General features: G+C 43.3%; 1 protein-coding gene across 1 annotated transcript in view; it reads right to left on the reverse strand.

Moving 5' to 3' along the window:
• The window catches only part of LOC126252653 (uncharacterized), a 915,736-nt gene that overhangs the window by 522,838 nt on the left and 365,731 nt on the right, over window positions 1-27,167 (reverse strand). The window contains exon 4 of the mRNA XM_049953555.1: window positions 14,433-14,473. Within this exon, the coding sequence (XP_049809512.1) occupies window positions 14,433-14,473 (41 nt within the window). The remainder of the gene's footprint in view (window positions 1-14,432; window positions 14,474-27,167) is intronic.

Consider the following 27,167-nt stretch of genomic DNA (forward strand, 5'->3'; position numbering starts at 1 on the left):
AATCCCAAAAGACAGTCGCCATAACTTTTCGGGCCGAAGGAATGGTCTTGGCCTGTTTTGGTGCAGATTCTCCCTTGGTAACCCATTGTTTAGATTGTTGTTTGGTCACAGGAGTATAGTAATGTATCCATGTTTCATCCACAGTGACGAAATGCCGCTTAAAGTCCTGCGGATTCTTCCTGAACAGCTGCAAACTATCCTTGCAACACTTCACACGATTCGGTTTTTGGCCAAGCATGAGCAATCGCGGAACCCATCTTGCGGATAGCTTTCTCATGTCCAAATGTTTATGCAAAATATTATGTACACGTTCATTCGAGATGCCCACATCACAAGCAATAACACGCACCTTAACTCTTCCGTCATCCATCACCATATCATGGATTTTATCAATGATTTCTGGAGTCGTAGCCTCCACAGGGCGTCCAGAAAGTTCAGCATCACTTGTGTCCATATGGCCACTCCGAAAATTTTGAAACCACTTATAAACTCTTCTAATCGAAGGTGCAGAGTCACGGTAATGTTTACTTAGCTTCTCTTTAGCCACCTAGGTGGTTTTGCCTTAAATAAAGTAATGTTTAATCACCACACGAATTTTTTTTGTCCATTTTTTGACAATCACTCGATTTCCTTGATTCATACGAATGCCAAACACAAAGAAATAGACCAACATGGCTGAACCTCGGTGTGCGTTCTTTCCAAAGATGCTACTAACTGCCGCAGTGGCCGTGCGGTTCTAGGCGCTACAGTCTGGAGCCGAGCGACCGCTACGGTCGCAGGTTCGAATCCTGCCTAGGGCATGGATGTGTGTGATGTCCTTAGATTAGTTAGGTTTAATTAGCTCTAAGTTCTAGGCGACTAAGCCGGCCGCGGTGGTCTAGCGGTTCTAGGCGCTCAGTCCGGAGCCGCGCGACTGCTACGGTCGCAGGTTCGAATCCTGCCTCGGGCATGGATGTGTGTGATGTCCTTAGGTTAGTTAGGTTTAAGTAGTTCCAAGTTCTAGGGGACTGATGACCATAGATGTTAAGTCCCATAGTGCTCAGAGCCACTTGAACCACTTTAGGCGACTAATGACCTCAGAAGTTATGTCGCATAGTGCTCAGAGCCATTTGAACCATTTTTTGCTACTAACTAAACATGACCTCAATACGTGCCGGTGGTGCCATCTTTCGGACTTTGCCCGGACTTTTCAAACGCCCCTCGTACACATGGTTGGCCGCATCCCTAGGAAACATGCAGTTGCTATTTCTTGCACGGTTGGCGTCGCAGGGGCCCTGATTAGCTCTGGTGGCCTGCGATGTTAGCTAGGCTAAATAAGATATCCCCCAAGTTCCTTCGCCATAGTCTAGTAGATTACTGTAGAGAACGAACTGTTGAGTGGTACGCTTTATAGCTAAACGTAATCCAACGCATTACCACAACGTGGCCAATAATTTGTGATTTCACTACGTAGCTGCTTCTAACCGTGCTCTTCTGAGATGATTATGTTACCGGCGTCGCAGCATAAATAGATGACCTTCTGGTACAAGTCTACCGAGCGACACGACGCATTAATTAAGGCACTGGACCCGGTTCAAATCCCCGTTGATCCATCCATCCAGATACAGGTTTGCCGAGATTTCCGTAAGTCGGTTACGGCGAATGTCGGGATGATTCCCTCGAAAAAGCAGGACCGATTTCTCCCCCCCCCTCCCCCCTCCACCCATCCATCATTCCCCAACCCGATTTTGTATTACGTCTCTAACGTCTGTGCATGTCTCAGAAGACTCGAGGTGATAGTTGCACATAAAAGTAGCGAGTGCTCTGTCTCCAATGTGTGAACAACAAACACAATAATTATTCACAATACAACCTTTTTACTAATTAAAGGGAGGCTTACCTTGACTAACTATCCTACTGTCAAGTAAAGACGAATTTTCTTTTACAGGAGTGTGTTATGTAGGTATTTGGGATTACACTTAGATGAAAAAAGACAGATGTTAGTGATTTTCGTTATGTGTCCTGCCGATATAATCGCCTCGAATATTGTTTGCAGAAAGGGAAACTGTTAACATGGGCACATTACTTCCCAACAAATTGTTCAAATGGCTCTGAGCACTATGGGACTTAACATTTGTGCTCATCAGTCCCCTAGAAGAACTACTTAAACCTAGCTAACCTAAGGACATCACACACATCCATGCCCGAGGCAGGATTCGAACCTGCGACCGTAGCGGTCACGCGGTTCCAGACTGAAGCGCCTTTAACCGCACGGCCACACCGGCCGGCGCTTCCCAACAAATCACGAACTTTAATTTCCTGTGCGTGGCAAAGGGACTGGGGCAACAAGCACACCGGGCGTCGTGTTTATGAACTGTTTCCAGACATCCATGAAAGAGAGGAACCTACGTAGTGGCATGACGGGACACGAACGGTACCCTCGCCATGTGCATAACATCGGCAAAACACAATCTGACAATTCTTATGTTGTGAGGTCGGTACAGTATTATAATCGTCTCTAAACAGTGATATCAGGGTCTACAGTACTGTAGATGTGGACCATCGGTTTGCATTAACAGAACGTGATTCCTGTACAGCCCACAGGCTTCACTGGGTGCGGATATGGAGGGGCATGTGGTCAGCACACCGCTCTCCCGGCTGTATGTCAGTTTCCGAGACCGGAGCCGCTACTTCTCAACAAGTAGCTCCTCAGTTTGCCTCACAACGGCTGGGTACACCCCGCTTGCCAACAGCGCTCGGCAGACCGGATGGTCACCCATCCAAGTGCTAGCTCAGCTCGACAGCGCTTAACTCCGGTTATCTGACGGGAACCGGTGTTACCACTGTGGCAAGGCCGTTGGCACTACTCTAAATAAGACCACCAATAAATGTCTCATAGCATCTTTGAAAGGATCAACTCAAAGGAATGCAGATGGCTGGAGTGTGTACAGCTTCGGAGGATACCTCACTCACACTTTCAGGAGATTTCGGTTTCCTGTGTCGGTCCTGCTTGTTACATGGAACTATTATTACTATTATATTGAACACATATATTTAAGACTGTTTCGATTCTCCTTGTTGATCTTGTATTATTGTTCGTAAGTACAAAAGTACAACTGGTTTTCTGTTTCTTGTTATTGCGAGTAGACATAGTTAATACGCAATAAATTCTGTTTACTTCGAAATTTGAGTTCACACTGCGTAGCCAGAAAGCAAACCACTGGCACAAGGCGATGCCAGTTACTACAAGGCCATTGGGCTTTATTTGGAAAACAGAAATTTCAAAATGTGGTATACGGTGAACGCCCAACAATATGTTATCACACGAGGTTTACCCAGACAAGCAAAGAACTGGATGGCAGTAGAGTTAAACGTAAGAATTGCTTCGGAAGATGAAGAATGCTTTTAGACAGGGTGTTACAAAAAGGTAGGGCCAAACTTTCAGGAAACATTCCTCACACACAAATAAAGGAAAGATGTTATGTGGACATGTGTCCGGAAACGCTTAATTTCCATGTTAGAGCTCATTTTAGTTTCGTCAGTATGTACGCTCAATGGAGCACGTTATCATGATTTCATACGGGATACTCTACCTGTACTGCTAGAACATGTGCATTTACAAGTACGACACAACATGTGGTTCATGCACGATGGAGCTCCTGCACATTTCCGTCGAAGTAGTCGTACGCTTCTCAACAACAGATTAGGTGACCGATGGATTGGTAGAGGCGGACCAATTCCATGGCCTCCACGCTCTCCAGACCTCAACCCTCTTGACTTTCATTTATGGGGGCATTTGAAAACTCTTGTCTACGCAATCCCGGTACCAAATGTGGAGACTCTTCGTGCTCGTATTGTGGACGGCTGTGATACAATACGCCATTCTCCATGGCTGCATCGGCGCGTCAGGGATTCCATGCGACGGAGGGTGGATGCATGTATCCTCGCTAACGGAGGACATTTTGAACATTTCCTGTAACAAAGTGTTTGAAGTCACGCTGGAACGTTCTGTTACTGTGTGTTTCCATTCCATGATTACTGTGATTTGAAGAGAAGTAATAAAATGAGATCTAACATGGAAAGTAAGCGTTTCCGGACACATGTCCACATAACATATTTTCTTTCTTTGTTTGTGAGGAATGTTTCCTGAAAGTTTGGCCGTACCTTTTTGTAACACCCTGTATACATTATATTTTGTTATCATTTTAGAATTTAATTTTTTTCCGTTTTATACATTTTTCACGGTTTTTTACTATTATTCTCATAATAACTACAGTTATTGTTATTGTATTAATCTAAAAAAGACCAGCCCGGACAGACATGCGTGATAAAGCGTCGGTTCCGGGAGGCGGAGGGGGATGGGGCGGCCCCGGATTACCCTCTGGAGTCGGTGTGTCGGCCAGCCTGGATGTGGTTTCTAGGCGGTCTCTCCACATCCTACGTCCCAACAGGTGAATACCGGCCTTGTACCCAGGTCTCCTCTCAGTTACGCGATTCACAAACATTTAGAAAAGTTTCACTCGATTTCCCAAGAATAACATTACGCTAAATTGGGGTAGACAAATTCCGTCCCGGGGTTAACGGGGTGGCGACAGGAAGATCATCAGGCCAGCCATTACACCAGCAACACCAAATCCGTTAATAGCCACGCCAACCCCTCGCCGATGCAAAACAGAGGCACAAAGAAGAAGAATTATTAGGATGAAAAAGATCGTAATATTCTTAATATATTGCTACTGTCATGAACAGAAAGATGTGTTTATCTGACTGTTGACGACAACAAGGGAACAGTTCATGTTAATTCATAACCTCAGTAAATGTTAATGTGTACGGGGACAGACAGCACGTTTCCTGCACGCAGCTGTAAGCAAACGCCATCAAAATATTACGAGCGCTTCGGAGAGGTGGTTTACCTTAGTAATAACGGTACTTCGAGAGTGTCTCTGAAACAGCCAGCTGTCTGCATCGTCGAAGGAATGGGCCACAGGCACCATCTGATGTCCTCATCATAAACCAGGCTCTCTTTTGTCTGGGAAGATGGCACTCTGGTCCATAATAGGGGTGCGCTCTTGCAATAATAGTAGACGTATCAGGTCCAGATGCCGTTTAAAACCCACTCTTTTTACACTTTCTTTCGCACTTACTGGATGCGACACACCACGGCTGCCTTCATCTCTGAGTAGAACGTACACCCAACGACCAGTATCATTTGTTGGATCTATTCCAGGCTCTGTCTTCCCCTAGAGTTTTTATCCTCTTCAGCTCCCTCTAGTATCACTAGTATCATGGAATTTATTCCCTACCGTTTTATGTCCTATCATCCGTTTCCTTCTACCTGTCAATCTTTCTCTTGTATTCCTTTCTTCACCGATTCTGCAGAGACCTCCTCATTTGTTATACAAGTCCACCTAACTCTCAACATCCTACGAAACTACCATCAGCTTAAACATCGAGTCGTGTGTGCAGCGCATTCATTTTGCAGGTGGCATTGTCCTATTTCCCTCTGTTGCAGGTAAAAATCTGAAACTCGATAATTACGACTAAAATAACACTGACGGAAAAAAATCGATACGCCAACACGAAGTTGTACGATATAAACGAAAGTCGGTAGGCGTGTTTCTACACCTGAACGATGATGTCTGTTCAAATTTCGCGCCAGTCGCATAAGAGTGGCGCTGGTAGGGGAGCTCCGAGCCAGATACTCTGTAGCGTGCATTCCAAAGACGCCAAACCACCGCCATTTGCGACTTCAATTGTGTCAAAAGAGAGTTTATCGCAGGCCGCGGTGGCGTCTACTGTTTTTATCTGATGTCGGACGATGTGGCCGAGCGGTTCTAGGCGCTTCGGTCCGGAACCACGCGGCTGCTACGGTCGCAGGTTCGAATCCTGCCTCGGTCATGGATCTGTGTGATGTCCTTAGGTTAGTTAGGTTTAAGTAGTTATAAGTTTAGGGGACTGATGACCTCAGATGTTAAGTCCCAAAGTGCTTAGAGCCATTTTTTGTTTTGTTTTCTGATGACACCTGCGATTTCGTATGACAGCTGGAGCGCTCTCGTGGTTACCCCACGCGCCCTGACTACAAATTTGTACATCAATCTGGTGTTTCGACATGTTGTGTTGCCATTCATGAACACTACTCGAGGAGATGTTTTCCAGCAGGATAACGCTTGTCCACATACCGCTGTTGTAACTCAACATACTCTACAGACTGTCGACATGTTGCTTTGGCCTGATCGATCATCGGATCTGTCTGCAATCGAGCACGTATGAGACATCATCGGACGACAACTGCAGCATTATCCACAACCAACGTTAACCGCCAGTCTATTGACCGACCAAGTGCAATAGGCACGGAACTCCATCCCACAAACTCACATCCGGCACATGTGCAACACCGGTTATTAAAGTACCAGCATTTCACATTCGCACTGGTTTATCTCGAGTTTTCATTAACTTGTGATCTTGGAATGTTAGTCACTTAAATATGTTACTTAGACAAATGAATTCCTTAAACTTCATTACTCTACATTAATTGTCTTCTGGTGTTACAAATTTTTCCCATCAGTGTATAATCAAAATATCGAACAAGAAATAGTCCTAATTAACAACGAAACATAGAACCACTTCATGAGTTTTTGTGTTAAGGGCATTTGAGGAGTACGACTGGAAGGACACGAGAAGTAATAAACATAAGAGTTAAAATTACCTCTTATGCGTTAGTAAGCTAAATAGAATTTAAACACACAAATATTTATTATATGGAAGAGAGGTATTGTATGCATAAAACTTATTGATTAGATTTTACGTGTCCAAAACCAGTCATCCAATGTTTATGAAACTTTACAATCTGTGAATTCGAAGTTGCGGCAGTTGAGACCTAAACATTTGATGCGGAAAACGGTTCAAAAGCGTGGATAGCTCATCAGGCAATGTAGAGACTCGTGGTGAGATTTACAATGGGAAACAGGCGAACGAACAAATGGATGGGCGAACAGACTGGAGTAATTATGACTGACTAGCGGAGGGCGACACATGATACAAAGGTGCAGAATCTGGATCTAAGGACAGCCAAACAGGACGGTCTGAACTGGTCGTCTGGTAACTTAGTTGTGGTTGTTCGGAAAATAAAAATCATTCTAACCACTGCAACAATAGCACTCGTCTCCAAACGACGGAACACCGAAATTCGTGCATTATAATATGCTCCAAGATTTGCGGGACTCGTTACTGAACACAATTCTACTCCAGTCAATGAGATACTAGGCCGACGACGTGTCTCGAGATGCCACGTACACCGGTGAGATACCAACCTGGCTTTTGCCCGCCATACGGCCTCACAACTGGACTACAAAATAACCTAACTGGACTAAAAAATAACCTAAATATTGGCATCCTTAATATATTAACCCTCAATGGAAAAATGGAAGAAATGACAGATGTACTAACAGAGAGGAAGTTAGATATATTGTGATTAAGCGAAACAAAGTGGAAGGGAAAAGGTGAGAAGAATTTGAGAGGAGGAGGAAAACTGTACTGGAGTGGGAATAACAGGTCTGGAAGAAATGGTGTGGCAGTGACGGTGAATAAGAATGTACAAAGCTGTATTGAAAATGTGAGATATATATCAGACAGGATCATAATTTTAAACCTGAGATTCCAAAAAGAAACACTAAAAGTAATCCAGATTTATGCACCTCCAGTGGGATGTAGCGAAGAAGAGAAGATGGACTTTGAAAATGTGTTAGAAAACCATATAGAGAGTGCTAATATAGTGATGGGAGATTTTAATGCACAGGTAGGCAAAGACAGAAAGGGATTTGAGCAAATATTGGGATGTTTTGGATATGGAGGCAGAAATGAAGAAGGGGAAAGACTCCTGGATTTGTGCCAGAGGAATGGAATGAAAATAGCAAACAGCTGGTTTATGAAGAGAGAAAGTCATGTTATCACCAGATACAGTTGGGATGGAAGAACCAAGAGTGTAATTGATTATATTCTAGTAGATAGGAAATGGGGAGAGAAAGTAACAAATGTGTAGGTAATTCCAAGTGTGAGTGCAGATGGAGACCATAGATTACTGGTGGGACAATGGAAAATGAATCAGTGTGTGAAAAATAGGAAACAGAAGAAAGTGGTGAGGATACGGGATTGGAAACTGAAGGAGAGTGAATGTGCTGAGAAGTACAGAGAATTAATCACAGAAAAGTTTCCAAAAGAAGTTTTCTGCGATGTAGAAAAAGAATGGAGTTTATTCAAAGACACTTTAGTCGAAGCAGCGCAAAAAGTATGTGGCAGAACATCTGGAAAGGAAAAAATAAGACAGACAAGTTAGTGGGATGATACCACAATCCAAGCAGTTACACGAAAAAATGGGGCAAGGAGAAAGTGGTGGAAAACTAAAAATGACGAAGACCATAAAATATATATAGAGGAAAAGAAGAGGTGCAAAGAAATAGTGGAAACGGCAAAGAAAAAGGCATGGGAAGAGTTTACAAAAAAACTTGAAGAAGATGTGAAGAGCAATAAGAAAATGTTCTATAAAATGATGAAAAATAAAAGGAAGGCTTCTGAAGTACCAGTAAAGATGGAAACAGAGGACGGTACCATTATTGAAGATCCAGGGAATATAAAAGATCTCTGGAAAGAACATTTTAAGAAGCTGTTAAACGCTGAGGAGCGGGTACATGAGGAAACAACAAATAATGGAGAAATTGAGAGAAGTTGGGAAGCAGAATTAGGAGAAATTACACGGGAAGAAATGGAAAGAGCTTTGAAGAAGATGAATGGGGGGAAAGCCCAGGACCTAATGAAGTATCAGTGGACATAAGAGCAGCAGGTCCAGTGGGAATGCAGTGGCTGTATAGAGTACTATCAAGCGTGTGGAGAAATAGTATAATACCTGACGACTGGAGAACAGGAGACATTGTTCCCATCTTCAAGAAAGGCAATAAAAGACTTTGTAAAAACTACAGAGGAATACCCCTTATGAGTCATACAGCCAAGATTTTTGAAAGAATTTTACTAAATCGAATAAATGAAAAGATAGAAAAGGAGCTGAGTGAAGAACAACATGTGTTTAGGAAAGGAAGAAGCACGATCGACCTGATATTTTCGATCCGTCAACTGATGGAAAAAAGTTGGGAGTATAACAAAAGGGTGATAATGGTTTTTAGACATAGAAAAGGCATATGACTCAGTTGACAGGGAAAGACTCTGGGAAGAGATGAAGAAGATGAATATAGAAGATGGATACATTAATGTTATAAAGACAATGTACAGAGGACACAATTGTAGAATTAGAACACCAATGGGGAACTCTGAATACTTCGAAATAAGACAAGGACTTAAGCGAGGAAGTATTCTATCTCCTGCACTTTTTAATGTTGTGATGGAGGGAATGAATAGGGCAGTTAAAGATATAGTAAAAGAAAAAGTAAAAAGTTGATTTTTGCAGATGATATGGTAATATGGGGTGATAAAGAGGTAGATGTACAGGTACAGCTTGATGCGTGGAAGGAAATAATGAAAAGGTATGGATTAAAAATAAATAAAGATAAGAGTAAGTAATGGTATTTGGAAGAGAGAAAGGAATCAACAGAAATATTACTTTGAAATGAGAACCCCTCAAAGTGGTAGAAAGTTTCACTTATTTAGGGAGTCAAATATCTAGGGATGGAAGAATAACGAACGAAATTAATAGGAGGTTACAGAAGGGAGGCAATTTCTATCAAACAATAAAACACCTGATTTGGAATAATGAAGTTTCAGAAAGAGCAAAACTACTTATGTATAAGAATTATTGCATCCCTATTGTCACCTATGGTGGAGAAACATGGACAATGACAGAAAGGGACTGGAGCAGACTGCAAGCAGGGGAAATGAAATTTCTCAGAGCAGTTCAGGGAAAAACAAGAATGGACAGAGTAAGGAATGTAGAGATTAGAAAGGACCTCAAACAAGAAAGTATGAGAGAAGAAATTGAAAGAAAGAGATTAAGATTGTATGGGCATGTTAAGAGGATGCATGGGCAGACTCCCCAAAATTATGGAAGAACTAAAGATGGATGGGAAAAGACCTAGAGGGCGCCCAAGAACACGGTGGAAAATGGGAGTGAGAATATCTGTAGAAAGGAGAGGTGTGACCTGGCAGCAAGTGGAGGAAGAAAAGTGGTGGGAGGACCGAGCCAAATGGAGAGGACTCGTCAGCACCCAGACCCGGCAGTAGCTGGAGCGGGATTCGGATATAGATAGACGGCCTGACAACCAGAAGTCATTCGCTGAACCCTTACAGCACAGCCATACGTGGACGATATTCTCGTACATTCCGCTTTGTTGTTCTTCTTGGCAAGCCGTCCGAGGCTTACATTTCAGCAAGATAACTCCCGCCAGCACACGGCGAAAGTTTCTACTGCTTGTCTTCGTGGTTGCCAAACCCCATCTTGGCCCTCTAGGTCATTGGATCTCTACCGAACTAGAGTGAAAGGCTATTTACAATTTTTTTAATATCGAATGTAGATTTAAGTATAAGGACGTATTTTCTGAAGATATTTGTATGGGGCGTAGGCATGTATGGAAGTGAACTATGGACGATAAACAATTTAGACAAGAAGAGAATAGAGGCTTTTGAAACGTGGTGTTACAGAATACTGCTGAACATCGCGTAACATTTCAGCAAGATAACTCCCGCCAGCACACGGCGAAAGTTTCTACTGCTTGTCTTCGTGGTTGCCAAACCCCATCTTGGCCATCTAGGTCATTGGATCTCTACCGAACTAGAGAACGTTTGAAGCATTATGGGCAGTTTCCTCCAACCAGCTCGGGATTCTGACGATCTAACGAGACAGTTGGACAGAATTTGGCATGATATCGCTCAGGAGGAATCCAACAACTCTATCAACAGTGCCAAGCCGAATAACAGCTTGCACAAGGGTTGCAATCCTTAGAGTGTATTTATAAAACGCCCGTACAGCAGAGAACGCTAACGCGCCCCTTCCAGAGAAGGGGATCTAAGCCAGCCCAGCATCGAATCCTCCTTACCGATTACAAATCTTTACCACATTTCATAATGGGATCTACGCTAGATTCAGACAGTTGGAGTACACTGAATTCTTTCCGTTAGTTGTGGTGGCGTCAGGAATGGCATCGGGCAACCGACTGCCACCAATATTGCAAAAACAGATATAACAACGCCGACCCTGTGGAGAAACGGGAAAAGTCAACAGGAAAGAAAGAAGAAGGTACATTATAATATTTATGCCTACAATGTTCGCATGAAGTCTGTAAATTGCCTACATCATGAAAGAAACGTTAAAATCTGTATTGTTAAAACTGAAGCCTAGTAGTCCAGTGAAACTGTCAGAAAAAAAGCCTGTACCTTGCAAAAAGTGGGGTAGAAGATTTTATTTTTTTAACTCGTTCATATTGTTGGAAAGGTTAGAAAACCAAGTTTTGCCAACAAAATTTCTCTTGGGAAAACTTTCTGCAATCAAAAAACTTCGAAAATTTCGGACTTTTTTCAGTTTTTTTCAAAATATCTCAGTTTCATTTGCTCCTATCGCTTTGACGTCTATTTTCTTTTTTAAAGAGTACAAAATTCTCTACAAATTTGATTCTTACCATTTTTTTCTACTTCCAGTATCTAAGGCGCTAAAGCGCGTCAAAAAATACCAATTTTTCAAATTTCGAGCAAAGTGGCAAATTACATAATTTTTGAACACTGTTATTTCAGTTTCTATTTGTGTAGTACAAACATATTACTCATCATGTTATTCATTGGAATTTACCATCTCACTCTGCTGCAGGGCCAGGACAAACAGCATCATATTCAGTAACTACGAACACATTCACGTCGGATTGCGTGAAGTTTATTTGTGTTACAATATGTAATACGATTGCATGCGGGTGCCGTACATTTTCTACAGTTCATTGACGTTAATGATTAGTTATAAGAAAAAGTATGTAGGAATTGTTCTTTAGCGGACAAAAGCGTATTTATTCTTCAGCGGGCGGAAGGCGATTATCTCTGGTGATAGTTAACAGCGCGCTGACAGCTATTAGCACACAACAATAAGGGTCCTACAGTTTGGAGTCGCTTCCATTCAGTATATGTTCTCAGAAAAAGGCATGCGAAATGGAACAAAATCTTCAATCTACAATGCCTTCGTTCCAGTGGAAGATGTGAAGTCAGGTGGACCGAGTAAATTTTTTGTCATTGATGGAGGGTACCTTATCCACAAAGTGACTTGGACTCGAAATGTTTCCTTCAAGTCAACAGCCCAAAGCTATGTTTCTTGCCTGCAACGTCATTTTGGATCTCAATTTGCTATTGTATTTGATAAGTATCCATGTGAGGGAGACAAATGCTGAGAGGATTCGTTGTGGTTGAATCAGAGATGGTGAACCGAGTCCCTCAGGACAAGTTCTTGTACAACGAACGAAACAAGATGCGTTTGATCACACTTCTTAAAAAGGAATTTCTGGAGTGTAGCATTGAAGTGCACCAGGCACAAGAAGACGCTGACGTTATGATTGTAACATCTGCCATTTCAAGAACCAAAGATTTTGGAAGTGTTGTCATTGTAGGAGAAGATGTTGACCTGCTTGGTGCTCATGACCGGTTTGGGGCAAGGCACTGAAAACTTGTTTTTCTTAAAGCCAGGAAGAGGAAATGCAGAAAAGTGGTTTTTCACTGCATCTTGCAAGTTTGACAGTGAATATATTCTGTTCACTCACGCCTTTAGCGAATGTAATACAACAACCGCTTTTTTTGGTCAAGGAAAAATTAAGTGCTGCAATATTGTTGCGAAAAATGAACACCTATCCTCAGCGCTTTGCACGTTCAATAAAACACATGCTACATGTGAAGAAACAATAACAGCAAGAGAACAGATTACTATCGCATTGTATAGTGGAGGTGTCATCAGTTCCCACAGTACCAACAAGTCCAAAGTTGGATGGGAAACTGGAAACCTCCTGAGAAATGGGGCTGAAATCACAATGACCACGGTCCAATACCCGTTATAACGAGCCAAGATCCAGCACCTGAAGCACTTCTTCACATTGTTTCATGCTCATGCAAGCTCAACTGTGGCGGAGCGTGCTCCTGCAGAAAATCGGGTTTGAAATGTTCTTCAATTTGCAAGAAATATACTGGGGTCTACTGTGAAAACGTGCCAAAATTTTTATATGAAGATGTTTATATGGAGGATGTTGAGGAAACCGCTGACGAAACCAACAAACTTGCTGAGGCTGACTCGCTGTTTAAAGAAGATGTCAATCTGGGATCAACCCTATGTACAGACCCTGAATCCGTAACTCAAGGTATTTCTCTTGACACTGAGGAACCTGGCCCATCAAAACGTTGGAAGTGATGCTCATATCTGTCTCAAGTGTGCTAAAGTGCGATATTACAAGTATTACACAACCAGGACTGTCAACATTTTTTAGTAACTCAAAATGCATTTTAATTGTAATAAAGCTACTTATTTTTAATGTCAACTGTGTGGCTTTTATACACAAGAATAATTACCTACCTAATTAGTTTGCCTATTGCAGCTAATAATAGTTCAGTTTCTGAGACAATTTATTTTGTGTGTGTGTGTGTGTGTGTGTGTGTGTGTGTGTGTGTGTGTGTGTCTATGTCTCTTAATGATGTATTTTTATATTTATAGTTTTACAAATACCAGGGCTGAGGTGGCCCATAGTGAACTTCAGGTAGTGATGTAAGAATCACAGTAGCTGGGTGCCCAGCAATCCTCATGTTGCGTACAGAGAAATTGAATACCTGAAAGTGAGGTGATAAATTCCAACATATAACATGATGTATAATGTATTTATACTACACAAACAGAAACTGAAAAATAGTGTTCAAAAATAAGATATCTTGCCACTATGATCAAAATTTGAAAACTTGGTGTTTTTTGAGGCGCTGTAGCGCCCTAGATATTGGGAGTAGAAAAAAATTGCAAGAATCGAATTTGTAGAGAATTTTGTGCTCCTTAAAAAAGAAAATAGACGTTAAAGCGATAAGAGCAAAAAAGTGAGATATTTTGGAAAAACTGAAAAAAGGCCGAAATTTTCCAAGTTTTTTGACAGCAGAAAGTTTTCCCAAGCGAAATTTTGTTGGCAAAACTCGGTTTTCTAATCTTTCCAACCATATGAACGAGTTGAAAAAATAAACTCTTCTACCCCACCTTTTGCAAGGTATATCTGCTATTTGACTGGACTATAGGATATACAGGGAGAAAAATAATCATTGCATCCATATAAAACCCACTTAGAATTGCTCTAGACAGGGCACAGAGCAAGCTGCTGCTTAGCGCATAGCACGCACTGTATGTCAGCAGCGTCGTGTTGAATGCCGGCTCCTCGGGACGACCTTTGCGCCAGCTCGCGGAGCGCAGATCACCAGTATTCTACCAACACTACGTTTTGAGGTAGGCAGGAGTTACTCACAGACAGCTGGTCCTCTGGATGTTGTCTCTCCTGTATCCGACCTGAAACACAAATAAACTGTCGTCAGATTCTACGTGAGACCTAGCATGTATGACATAAAACTTTTGCACATCTATCGCTCCACCACTGCAAGAGAATACCTCTGGGACACTCTTCACTCCGTCCTCCATAATATCGAAATCCCTTATAGTTATTTTACGCTACTTTTACTACAATTAAAGTCTTTCATTGTCGATTAAGTCAGATAGGAGGAAAACACAAAACCGTGTCAATAACGGTGCTCTGCATATTACACTGGCCAAAAAGGCAAAAGCTTTTATATATGTTTCAGTGAAAACTGCAGTGCAGCCAATTGCACAAGAAGAAATTTTGTTTCCTTTACCAGTTTCCCTCTTCAGAACATAGTAACTATCGCATAATTTACGAGTATGAAACATAAGATGCATGCAGCATATTGCTGTGGTCATATGCTGCATGCATCTTACGTTTGAGACTCGCAGGTTATAGATAATTATAACCTTGTGAAGTAGGGCACTAGGTGCCTTGAACCGCCAAAGGAAAAGGAAATCCTTTTGTGTAACTGGTTGCTGATTATTTCAGTAAATAGAAATACACTTGCTGAAGATGGATAAAATACACTACAGGTCCAAAGAAACTGCCTCAAATCGTGTAGGGTCCCCGCGAGCACACAGAAGTGCCGCAACACGACGTGGCGTGCACTCGACTGATGTCTGAACCAGTTCTGTACGGAACTGACACCACGACTCCTGCAACGATGTCCGTAAATCCGTAAGAGTACGAGGGGCTGGAGATCTCTTCTAAACAGCACGCTGCAAGGCATTCCGAATATGCTCAGTAACGTTCGTGCCTGCGGAGTCTGGTGGCCAGGTGTTTCAACTCATAACTGTCTTCCTGGAGCCACTCTGTAGCAATTCTGGACGTGTGGGGTGTCGCATTGCCCTGCTGGAATTGCCCAAGTCCGTCGGAATGCACAATTTACACGAGTGGATGCACTTGATCAGACAGGATTCTTACGTACGTGTCATCTGTCAGAGTCGTATCTAGACGGATTAAGGGTCCCGTATCACTCCACCTGCACAAGCCCCACACCATCACAGAGGTTCCACCAGCTTGAACAGTCCCCTGCGGACATGCAGAGTCCACAGATACATGAGGTTGACTCCATACCCGCACATCCATATGCTCAACACAATTTGAAACGTCACTTGTCCGACCAGGCAACATTTTTCCAGTCGTCGACAGTCCAATGACGTTGTAGACGGGTCCAGGTGAGGCGTAAAGCTTTGTCTCGTGCAGCCATCAAGGTTACACGAGTGGGCCTTCCGCTACGAAAGCTCATATCGATGATGTTTCATTGAATAGTTCGCACGCTGACACTTGTTGATGGCCCAGCATTGAAATCTGCAGCAATGTGCGGAAGGATTGCACATACGTCACGTTAAACGATTCTCTACAGTTGTCGTTGGTCCCGTTCTTGCAGGAACTTTTTCCCACCGCAGCGATGTCGGAGATTTGATGTTTTACCAGATTCCTGATACTCACGGTACACTTGTGAAATGGTCGCACGGGAAAATCCCCACATCATCGCTACCTCGGAGATGCTGTGTCCCATCGCTCGTGCGCCGACTATAACACCACGTTCAAATTCACTTAAATGTTGATAATCTGCCATTGTAACAGCAGTAACCGATCTAGCAAGTGCGCCAGTCACATGCTGTCTTATATAGACGCTGCCGACCGCAGCGCCGGTTTCTGCCTGTTTACATATCTCTGTATTTGAATACGCGTGCCTATACCAGTTTCTTTGGCGCTACAGTGTATTTTGTAAGGAAACACATGACGCGAGAGTGATCTGGGCAGAGATCTGTGGTGCGGAATTCTCTCTGCTGTTGTTCCCCTACAGTGATTTGATAAGACGGAAAAAATGGAAATTCGAGCAGTGAATACGTATTTCATAAAGAAAGGTATGAAAGCAAAGGAAATTCATGCCAATTTTCAGAAAACAATGGGTAACTCTGCTGCTTTATAGCACCATCTTGCCAAATTTGATCGGAACACCTTAGATGGTCAGTGTAGTGGTCGGCGAAAATGTGCCACTATCCAAGAAATTATTGCAAAAGTTCATAAGATGGTCATGGAGGACCGCCAACTGAAAGTGCAAGAAATCTATGAAGCTGTAGGGATGTCATCTGAATGGGCGTATCACATTTTATTAGCGGAACTGTATACGAGAAAATTATCTGCTAGATGGGTGCAGCGACTCTGAAGGCAATACGTCGGAACGGTCATGACGTCATTTTTATGGGATTCTAAACGGATTCTGCTGACAGACTGTCTTCTCATTGGTCAAACAATTGTAAGACAATACTAAGATAACCTCCTGCGCGAACTACAGCAAAAAACAAGCGAAAAACTAAACAGGCCTAGCAAGGAAGAAAGTTACCTTTCATCAAGGTACTTCGCGTCCACACACAAGTGTCGTTGCCATGCAGAAATATACAACTATGATACGAATTGTTGTCGCATCCACCTTATTTGCCAGGGCTCCATCAGACTTTCATCTCCTTCCCACGCTATAAATTTTCAGGGTGGACGGAGATCTCCTTCAACCAGAGATCTGAAGGCCGAAGTTGCTGGGTATTTTGCAGGTCGGGAAGAACCTAATTTTCGACATGAGATCGAGGGTTGGGAACATCGTAGCATCGATATGATCATGAAAAATAAAAAAGTTTCACTGAGGTAAGTCGTTTCTTTCTATTCCATTCCGAGAACCTTATTACTTTTATTTGTTTCATGAGATACGTGAATAGCTTCCGGCTGAGTAATTTTTACAATAGACACCAAATTAAATGCTGTACAGTGGTTGAGTCATGTGTAGTCCCGACGGAGGCACACCAGTTACCCCTGTTCGGATTACGAAATTAATGAAGTTTGTGACATTTATACGAGGAGCGGCAGGGGGCTTAATCGTAAATGAAGTACGCGATTACGTATTTGACGCTTCAGCCGACCGAGTCGGATTAATTTTCGATCTGGGAATCAAACGCTCAATCGGAAATTGACTGAGGGCGCACGAGAGCGTGACGAAAGCGCGCGCCAGCTGCGGGCGAGGCAAAACGCCGGGGAGAGACTTGCAGCTCAGTAGCGGAGGGAAAACTTCGGTGGCGAACGCTCTCTCTCCAATACTCACGCTACACAGCGGAGCCCAAGCCACGTCTCACGTTTCTGCAAATCTTTTCTAAAGTTTCATTCAATCCTGTTTCGCATTTGACTGAACATTAACAAGGAAAACCATTGCAGTTTGAGAAACCAGAGGTGGAGGTTTTAATATAATTGCATGGCCACAATATAGACACTTAACTGAATTGACGAGTAATATTTTGTTTACCTGAGAAGTTACTAAAAATTTTGGTAATCACTTTATCATTTTCTATGTGCTCCCTAGGGAGGGAGAGAGAGAGAGAGAGAGAGAGAGAGTAATCAGATCATGTTATTTATTAGGTATGCAAATATTCTTCAATGTTGACAAGCATTTACCATCGTCAGATGCTACGAAAAATTGTTATTTTTGCTCGTTTCGATGATAATTTCATTAAACACAGAGGTTTGGCAGTCACAGTATTTCTGTTCAATCACACTCTGAATAACTTCAAAACTGCAGACTTGTGTGGGCAAGGCATCTACCAATTAGACAGATTCACAAATGAAACCGTAGAAAATCTAAACGCACCTCCCGCCCCAGCCTCCCTCGCGAAACATGGTGAAGAGCGTGGCAGGCGGTTGTTTTCTGAAGTGCTAGTCTTTATAGACTCTTCTGAAGTGGTGTAGGTCGCTGGGAAATATTTGGGGATTTTCCTTTGAGAAACCGATTCTTGAGATTTCTTAGATAGGCATTAGAGAAATATTAGCTTTCTTTCTTCGAAAGTCCAGATTTGTAAGTTTTCAGTAAAAATCTCACATGACTGCAAACAGCTCGTGCCAGTCTCGTTGTCCTTTCTTGTAGCTGATCGACACAACAACGAGAATTTTATTTTGCTTTTATCTTATTTGCCGGAATGTGGGTTACAGTGACAGAGTACTCTATATAGCCTGAGGTCTAGGTTTATTTGAAAGATGTCAATTCCACTTTTGAGTTGGCAAATCCATCGAAAGCGATTTCATAAGAATAACTGTACTTATTGTTATGGCGAGCATTTTATACGTAATCAATGCGTTGAGCGGTTTTTTGTACGCCGTTTTGACTGAGTTATCTTTCACAGATCTTTCAGCAGAATCAACATTTCTCCAAAAACGCAAACTTGTCCACTGTGCATAAGAAACTAAGTAGGGAGGGAAAATCTGTACGCTCTTAAATAATACCGCTGCATACGGCATTCCCAACTAACTGTAGTGCAGAAACGGTGCAATCACAGCCGCATTTAAGACTGGTACGGAAAGACAGCGAGTGCAGTTAAGAGCAGGCGGTAAAGCCGGGTTATAAGCTCTGCGGGTAGCGAACCTCAAGGCGGTACACACCTAGTGCTCGTTCGGACTCGGTCACATTCTTGAGGATTTTCTCTACATTCTGGAGGGCGGCGGTTCAAAGCCACGTCCGAAATGCCTGGATGGTTGTTGTGGAAAGGACAGGGCCAATTTCCTTCCTTTAACCCTCCCTAATCTGAGCTTGTGTTTCGACATGATGACGTCATTGTCGACGGAACGTTATACCCAAATCTTCCTTTCTTGCTTGTTTTGTTTGTGGGGGCGTCCTGCAGGCAGGAGACCTACTGTGAAATGCACAAAAATGTGTGCTAGAAGATTAATAGTATCATCTCGTCTGCGGGAAAGAAAGTGTGAAAAAAGCGTAAACATTCCAAAGTCTAGTGATAGGAAAACTGTGTGACTTTCATAACACAATTCTCTTTGCCATGTTGTACTTTCACCATCAATCCCAACGGTTTTTTTAGTACTCGCTAGGTGTCAAATCATCGCATCCTGTGTGGTTTGGCACTGTTCTCTGATACACTGTAAACTACAAACTCGTGGATCAGCAAAGTGTCAATGCAATCAACTGGAACAATTGAATGAACATTAAAGAACGAGAGGCGTTTGAAAAGTCCGTGCAAAGTCCGAGAGATGGCACCACCGGCGCATATCTAGCTCATGTTTAGTTGGTAGCATCTTTGGAAAGAACGCACTCCAAGTTTCAGCCATATTGGTCTATTTCTTTGTGTTTGGCATTCGTTTGAATCAAGGAAGTCGAGTGATTGTTAAAAAAATGAACGAAAAAGAATTTCGTGTGGTGATTAAACATTACTTTATGAAAGGCAAAACGCATCAGGAGACTGAAGAGAAACCTGATAAACATTACGGTGACTGTGCACCTTCTATTAGAACCGTTTATACGTGGTTTCAAAATTTTCGGAGTGGCCATATGGGCACAAGTGATGCTGAACGTTCTGGACGCCCTGTGGAGGTTACGATTCCAGAAATCATTGACAAAATCCATGATTTGGTGATGGATGGCAGAAGAGTTGAGGTGCGTGAGATTGCTAGTGCTGTGGGCATCTCGAATGAACGTGTACATAATATTTTGCATAAACATTTGGACATGAGAAAGCTATCCGCAAGATGGGTTCCGCGATTGCTCATGCTTCACCAAAAACCGAATCATGTGAAGTGTTGCAAGGATGGTTTGCAGCTGCTCAGGAAGAATCCGCAGGACTTTAAGCGGCGTTTCGTCACTGTGGATGAAACATGGATACATTACTATACTCCTGAGACCAAACAGCAATCTAAACAATGGGTTACCAAGGGAGAATCTGCACCAAAACAGGCCAAGACCATTCCTTGGCCCGAAAAGTTATGGCGACTGTCTTTTGGAATTCGCAAGGGATAATCCTCATCGACTATCTGGAAAAGGGTAAAACTATTACAGGTCCGTATTATTAATCGTTATTGGACCGTTTGAAAACCGACCTGCAAGAAAAGCGCCGGCGATTGGACTGCAAAAAAGTCCTTGTCCATTACGACAATGTACCAGCACACACCTCAGCAGTTGTGGTCGAAAAATTAATCGAAATAGGATTCCAACTCGTTTCACATCCCCCCTACTCTCCAGACTTGGCTCCCTCGGACTACTATTTGTTCCCCAATTTAAAGAAATGGCTGGCGGAACAAAGATTTTATTCAAACGAGGACGTGATTACAGCAACTAATAGCTATTTTGCAGACTTGGACAATTCCTATTATTCGGAAGGGATCAACAAATCAGAACAGCGTTGGATGAAGTGCATAAGTCTAAAAGGAGACTATGTCGAAAAATAAAAAAAGGTTTACCCCAAACACGTAAGTAGTTTTTATTTTTGTACGGACTTTTTAAACGCCCCTCGTAGCTCCTAACCCATAACAATGATTGCAATACCAATTACAAACAGTAATATGACAAATAAAAAGAGTAAAGAAGTGCACTCACTCAGGAAGTTTAGGGATCAAACTTGATGAAAGTCTTACTGGTAATCTCACCGACAACTGCTACGTGAATGACTGCAGTGACACGACTTTTGATCAGCCCACTAAACATCACCTTAGCATACTGGACCGTTCCTTCTCGCCTGTCGTCTCGGAGCGTCCGCAGCTTCGAGCGGAACCCCACTCACGGTCTCCAGCACAGTGCACGCACTCTTAGCGCCGTACGTTGCGTCACACAAATCACGCACCGTATTGCTCTGTCGACTTCCTCCGAAACGTATGTTGGCGGGCCCGGATTATTTCAGTGTACTGCAACACACATGCTACATTGCTAATTAAGGGGCGCCAGCCTCGCCTTGACACGGACGACAGCGTTAAAATAGTCACTCCTCCTATACCGCTAATTAATTATCTGTAGCAATCTAACCAATTTCAGAAGACTCTCAAATCCGACCACCGGGATGGAAAACAAGCAGCGGTTTGCAGTATCTTCTCCATAAATAGGATAACAATCCAAAAGCGAAGAAGGACCCCCTCAAAAACACCCCAAGATTCCAATGGAACAAAATGAATTTATTCTCTTCTGTAAGATCAGTCAAGTCTGTCTCGTTGTTACGAACAGCAGCTGACTGAGCCGCGCGGAGTGGTCGCGCGGTTTAAGACGCCATGTCACGGATTGCTCGGCCCCTCCTGCCGGAGGTTCGAGTCCTCCCTCGAGGCATGGGTGTGTGTGTTGTTCTTAGCATAAGTTAGTTTAAGTAGTGTGTAAATCTCATCTCCGCCCACAGAACTCACGACTCGCATTCTACCCTCGCTACGGACGCCGGCGTACTCTCGACTGCTACAACATCAAAACAGCAACACGAAAATATTTTAATATGGATACCTCCACAGGAGAATGTGAGCACTTGCATTGGCTTTTAACGCTCATAGTATTTTCTGTAAGGTGTTTGAGTCCTGCGGAGCCTTTGAGAGATGTCTTTTCCGAGTGGTGTTAGGAAGTAAGGGCCATCTTGTCGATATCACTAGCCTCTGAAAACAGTGTGATCGGTACAGACCAGCATACACTTTGCCGAAGTAAGTGGAGACGCGTCCATTATCTCCATGCTGGACAACAACCCCCGTTTCCTGTCTCCAGAAAACCAGCGGTGACGTTCATAGTAACGACCAATACCAGCCGAGGTGCGGCCGGGAAATGATACGTTACAATATGGCTCAATAATAAACCGCGATTTCGGTAACGAGCATTCTGTTTCAAGTTTAGAATTTTAAAATAATATCTGTAAAAAATTTATGTCTATATAAAGAAAATTAAAGGTTCCAGAATGAATCTTTCACGTTCTAGCGTAGTGTGTGATTTTCTGAGACTTCCTGCCAGATTAAAAGTGTAGTGTGAGTCGTGCCTAAGTAGTTCTGCCGGCAAGAGCACTGACCGCGAAAGGAGAGGTTTCTGTTTCAAGTCCCGATCAGTCATATAGATTTAATCTGTCAGTAAGTTCCCAAATTAAAGGTTGAACTATGTGACGGCGTGTCAGCTAACACCTTAATTTGAAAAGCCAGCATCAAATTAAAAACTTATCTACAGCCATCTAATGCCAGAAAATGTCGAAGAGTGATATGTTCGTGTCACATTTTACGTTATTCGAACTGTCTAACGTTCAAAAGTAATTAACAGCATTCACCGTCTAGCTGCCGCGTCACTTTGTTTTCGTGGCCTGGTGACGATCTTGTACATCGAAACCGGCAGCACGACAAACAGATCCGCTTAGTGACTGCCATAAAATACAGCTATGGAGCACCGCGTTTCACAAACAGGGTTAAACAGAGCACCGCGTTTCACAAATACGGTTTAACAACAGTTTCGATACTTAGGGACTGACGCACACCAAAACAAAAAACTTAGATTTTTTCCTCAGGTAATTTGAGAAGCGGTTTAGTCTGCAGTTACATGTTTTCCTTTAAATCTCGAACTTTGGCAAGGCCCTGCGGAATATTTGGTTTTCAATGCTATTTATAGCTGCTCAGTTGCCAAACGGAAGTTCAGTCTCGGTTGCTGTTGACGCTGCTATTCAGAATATTACACTTTAGAGGACACTGTAATACAACATGTGGTGTATCGTGTCCTCCATGTTGCAGTCTATTTGATCGTCCTGAAGATTGTGTACATGGAGAAGGGATACGGCTCCTGTGCCGATATGAAGAGTATCACTCACTTATTTGAGTTAATGCACTCCATTTCTTTCTTCCAATAACATAAGGAAATTATAGTAAACACGATTGCCACTGTCACTGTGCCCGTCCCGTCGGTTCTCCACAACATCACGCAGCTCTGTATTTGACAGTAGGGTATATTCCTTGAGCCACTGAAAATGTTCGGGCTGGAGTTGCTCCAGCCTCCCGGAGCACGCCCGCTACACACGTCTGAGGCGCGTTTCGTACGGTCCTAGACAAAATGCCGAGACCACACAGTTCCTTCGAATCCGGCAATGACAGTAAATCAACCATTATGGTACTGCTGCCAATGAAACTACATCAACGAAACCTATCCAGGGTATCCCTGACATTTGTGTGTAAAGAAAAGTATACTAAACTTAGTGTTACAGGTTAAGGAACTTCTGCTCTTGAAACAACAGCTCATTGTCATAAGAACTGTTCAGACTGACGACTGCCTGTTTCAGTTTATGAATTATTAAAAAAAAGGTCGGTTCACGAAATTGAACTTTGGTCTCAAAACTATTTATCCTACGCGTCCACCGTGACTAGTTGGCTGGTGCTCAATGTTTATCTTATCCTTCACGGCGCAACACCACCTGCTCAAATCCGCAGAGCGCGAACAACTCTTTGTCGAGAATCTCGGTCAGCTCTTTATGGCTTCGTCGACGCAATTTCTCCTGAGTTTCTACGCAAGTGGAAGAATTTCTCCCAATTAGGATGATTCTTGTTGCGAAACTTCTCTCTCTACATTCGTTTGGCTTTCCGGGGACTATATCCTGCAGCACCACACATCGGGTATGTCTTTCAGTTCGTGACCGAGCGAGGTGGCGCACACTGGACTCGCATTCGGGAGGACGACGGTTCAATCCCGTCTCCAGCCATCCTGATTTAGGTTTTCCGTGATTTCCCTAAATCGTTTCAGGCAAATGCCGGGATGGTTCCTTTGAAAGGGCACGGCCGATTTCCTTCCCAATCCTTCCCTAACCCGATCTTGCGCTCCGTCTCTAATGACCTCGTTGTCGACGGGACGTTATACACTAACCACCACCACCACCACTTTCAGTTCGTAGAAGGTCCGCCCCCGGTAGCTGAGTGGTCAGCGCGAAAGAAAGTCAATCCTAAGGGCACGGGTTCGATTACCGGCTGGGTCGGAGATTTTCTCCGCTCAGGGACTGGGTGTTGTGTTGTCCTAATCATTATCATTTCATCCCCATCGACGCGCAAGTCGCCGAAGTGGCGTCAAATCGGAAGACTTGCACCCGGCGAACGGTCTACCCGACGGGAGGCCCTAGTCACACGACATTTACATTTATTTAGTTCGCATAAGGAGTAATGCTCCATCTGTAACAATCAGTTCAAGCGTAAGCAGTAGTAAATTCCGCTGTGTACACATCGCGGATGACTGAGCATTGTTTTCCAAGGCAGCGTCACCAGTTGTTTGCACGAAGCATAGTCAGAGCATCATCCGCATTCCTTTTTAAGCTATCAACCTGCCTTTAATACTCATTTGTGTCCGTTGACTCTACATCTTAGAATAGCTTAGCATTCTATTTTGCCTGTACTACTTTGATTCCAGAAGTTTCGGATAGTCTGTGTATGACAGAGTGCTGCAGCATATGACGTCAAAGATAACAATTCATAGATTTCCTGATGTCTTGGTTTCGGCATCGTTCGTATGTTGTTCTTTCACCACGTCAGCCTGTTTTTCTTTGTGTTTTTTACATACCGAGTCATTACAGTGGGTAGACTGTGACCAATGTATCCCGTATTCCATTCCTGAAGTGACCATTACAGCTACGCAGTTATTTTGCCCGTCATGCGGTAATGCATACGTAGGAGCGAATTTGCATTTCTGGCTTAGCACTGACGCGCAGTGTGACAGCTTTAAACTCAACTAAACGCCAGCTGCTGTGAAAACGTGTAACTGCCGTTGTGGCCATCAGAACGGTCGGTGGCGGACGTGTTAACACATCAGCGGTCATCTCGAACGCGCAACTCCGACTAGTGCTGGTGCAGGCGTACAAATGCCGGCGTCGGGTAAATGGCCGCTCCCCAATTAGCACGTTATACACGCTTCGCTGAGAGCGATGTCGGCTCGCAGCAGCACAGCGGACGACTTTCGCCGTCTAGCACAGTGCGTGGCCCAGTACCCGAGTACTCTGCGCATCCACCTCCATCCACCAACGGCCGGCTGACAACAGCCTCCTTCCTGGTGTTTTGCCGGCCTCTGTGGCCGAGCGGTTCTAGGCGCTTCAGTCCGGAACCGCGCTGCAGCTACAGTCGCAGGTTTGAATCCTGCCTCGGGCATCGATGTGTGTGATGTCCTTAGGTTAGTTAGGTTTAAGTAGTTTTAAGTCTAGGGGACTGGTGACCTCAGATTTTAAGTCCCATAGTGCTTAGAGCCATTTGAACCATTTTTGAACCTGGTGTCTTGCCGTAACAACAACTGCTATCTTCCAGAATGCACAGTGGTTACATTGCAGCGACTGCATAATTTTGTTCATTGTCGTCTGCAGGGACACTTTCTAAGAAATGCCAACTTGAGTGAGGTCTGTCTGTCTCCTCCTCTTCCTCCGTGTGTAACAAGATCCATTTCTCGACATAATTTACTATCACTATGAAATAACAACGTTCTCAGCAGGCAGCGTCACTCTTATTAACATATTCCGTGCTTTTATGCAATGCGCGCATGAATTCCTCGTAAGAAACCAATATTTCTTGCCCATATGCGAAGGACATGTTCAAACAGTTTGTAGCTTCTACGATAATACATTAGGCTATGCACAGAGCCGACAGAGGTTGTTAATCTGGATCATGGTGCTTGAAAAATGAGTACCAGTCTCGCGGACGATAGCAATGACGGGCGACAGCAATCCACAAAGGGAAATTTCACTCGAGGTTTGAAAATATATGTTCTCTGCCTCGAGAGGACTGCGTGTTGTGTGATGTCCTTAGTTTAGTTAGGTTTAAGTAGTTCTAAGTTCTAGGGGACTGATGACCATAGATGTTAAGTCCCATAGTGCTCAGAGCCATTTTTTGAAAATATATGCTCATGCTCTTGCGCGGAAGCACGTGTTAACGATATCTTACCAGTCAGTGGCGAGCGAGCCAGGGTCCTCTTCAAGGAATGCCATCCGTATAACTCCACTGTACTGAAGAGTCAGTCATCCTCCAACGCTTCGTGCGGACATGGACAGTTTCTGATTGCAAATGGTTAAAAAATATAAGCTTCAAAGGGAGATGAATTTGTAGACAATATTATAGACGGGGAAGAGGACGTAGATGACGATGAGATGGGAGATATATTACTGAGAGATATTACTGGTTGAGGCAGAACTCTCGGACGACCAGTTCGGATTCCGGAGAAATATACGGACACGCAATGAGTATTGACCCTGCGACTTCTCTAGAAGATAGGTTAACGAAAAGCAAACCAACATTTATAGCACTTCTAGACTTACAGAAGCTTTTGACAATGTTGACAGGAATAGTCTTCTTGACATTCTGAAGGTAGCAGGGGTAAAATACAGGGAGTGAAAGGCTATTTGCAAATTTGTTAATATCGAATATAGATTTAACTGTAAGGAAGTATTTTCTGAAGATATTTGTCTGAGGTGTATGCATGTTTGAAGTGAACCATGGACGATAAACAATTTAGCCAAGAAGAGAATGGAGGCTTTTGAAACGTGGTGCTACAGAAGACTGCTGAAGATCAGGTGGATAGATCGCGTAACTAATGAGGAACTGAACAGAATTGGGGAGACAAGAAATTTGTGGCACACAAATTGACTAAAAGAAGATATCAGTTGATAGGAAACATTCTGAAATTTCTTAAACGGATCATCAGTTCAGTACTGGAGGGAACTGTGGGCGGAAGAAATCATAGAAGGAGACCAAGAGATGAATTCAGTAAGAAGATTCAGAAGGATGTAGGTTGCAGTACATACTGGGAGATGCAAGGGCTTGCACAGGGTAATATGGAGAGCTGCATCAAACCAGTCTTCGGACTGAAGACCAACACAACAACAACGTTGATATGTCAAAATGATA

This window comes from Schistocerca nitens, chromosome 4, assembly GCF_023898315.1.
Source record: "Schistocerca nitens isolate TAMUIC-IGC-003100 chromosome 4, iqSchNite1.1, whole genome shotgun sequence".
NCBI classification, from domain to species: domain Eukaryota; kingdom Metazoa; phylum Arthropoda; class Insecta; order Orthoptera; family Acrididae; genus Schistocerca; species Schistocerca nitens.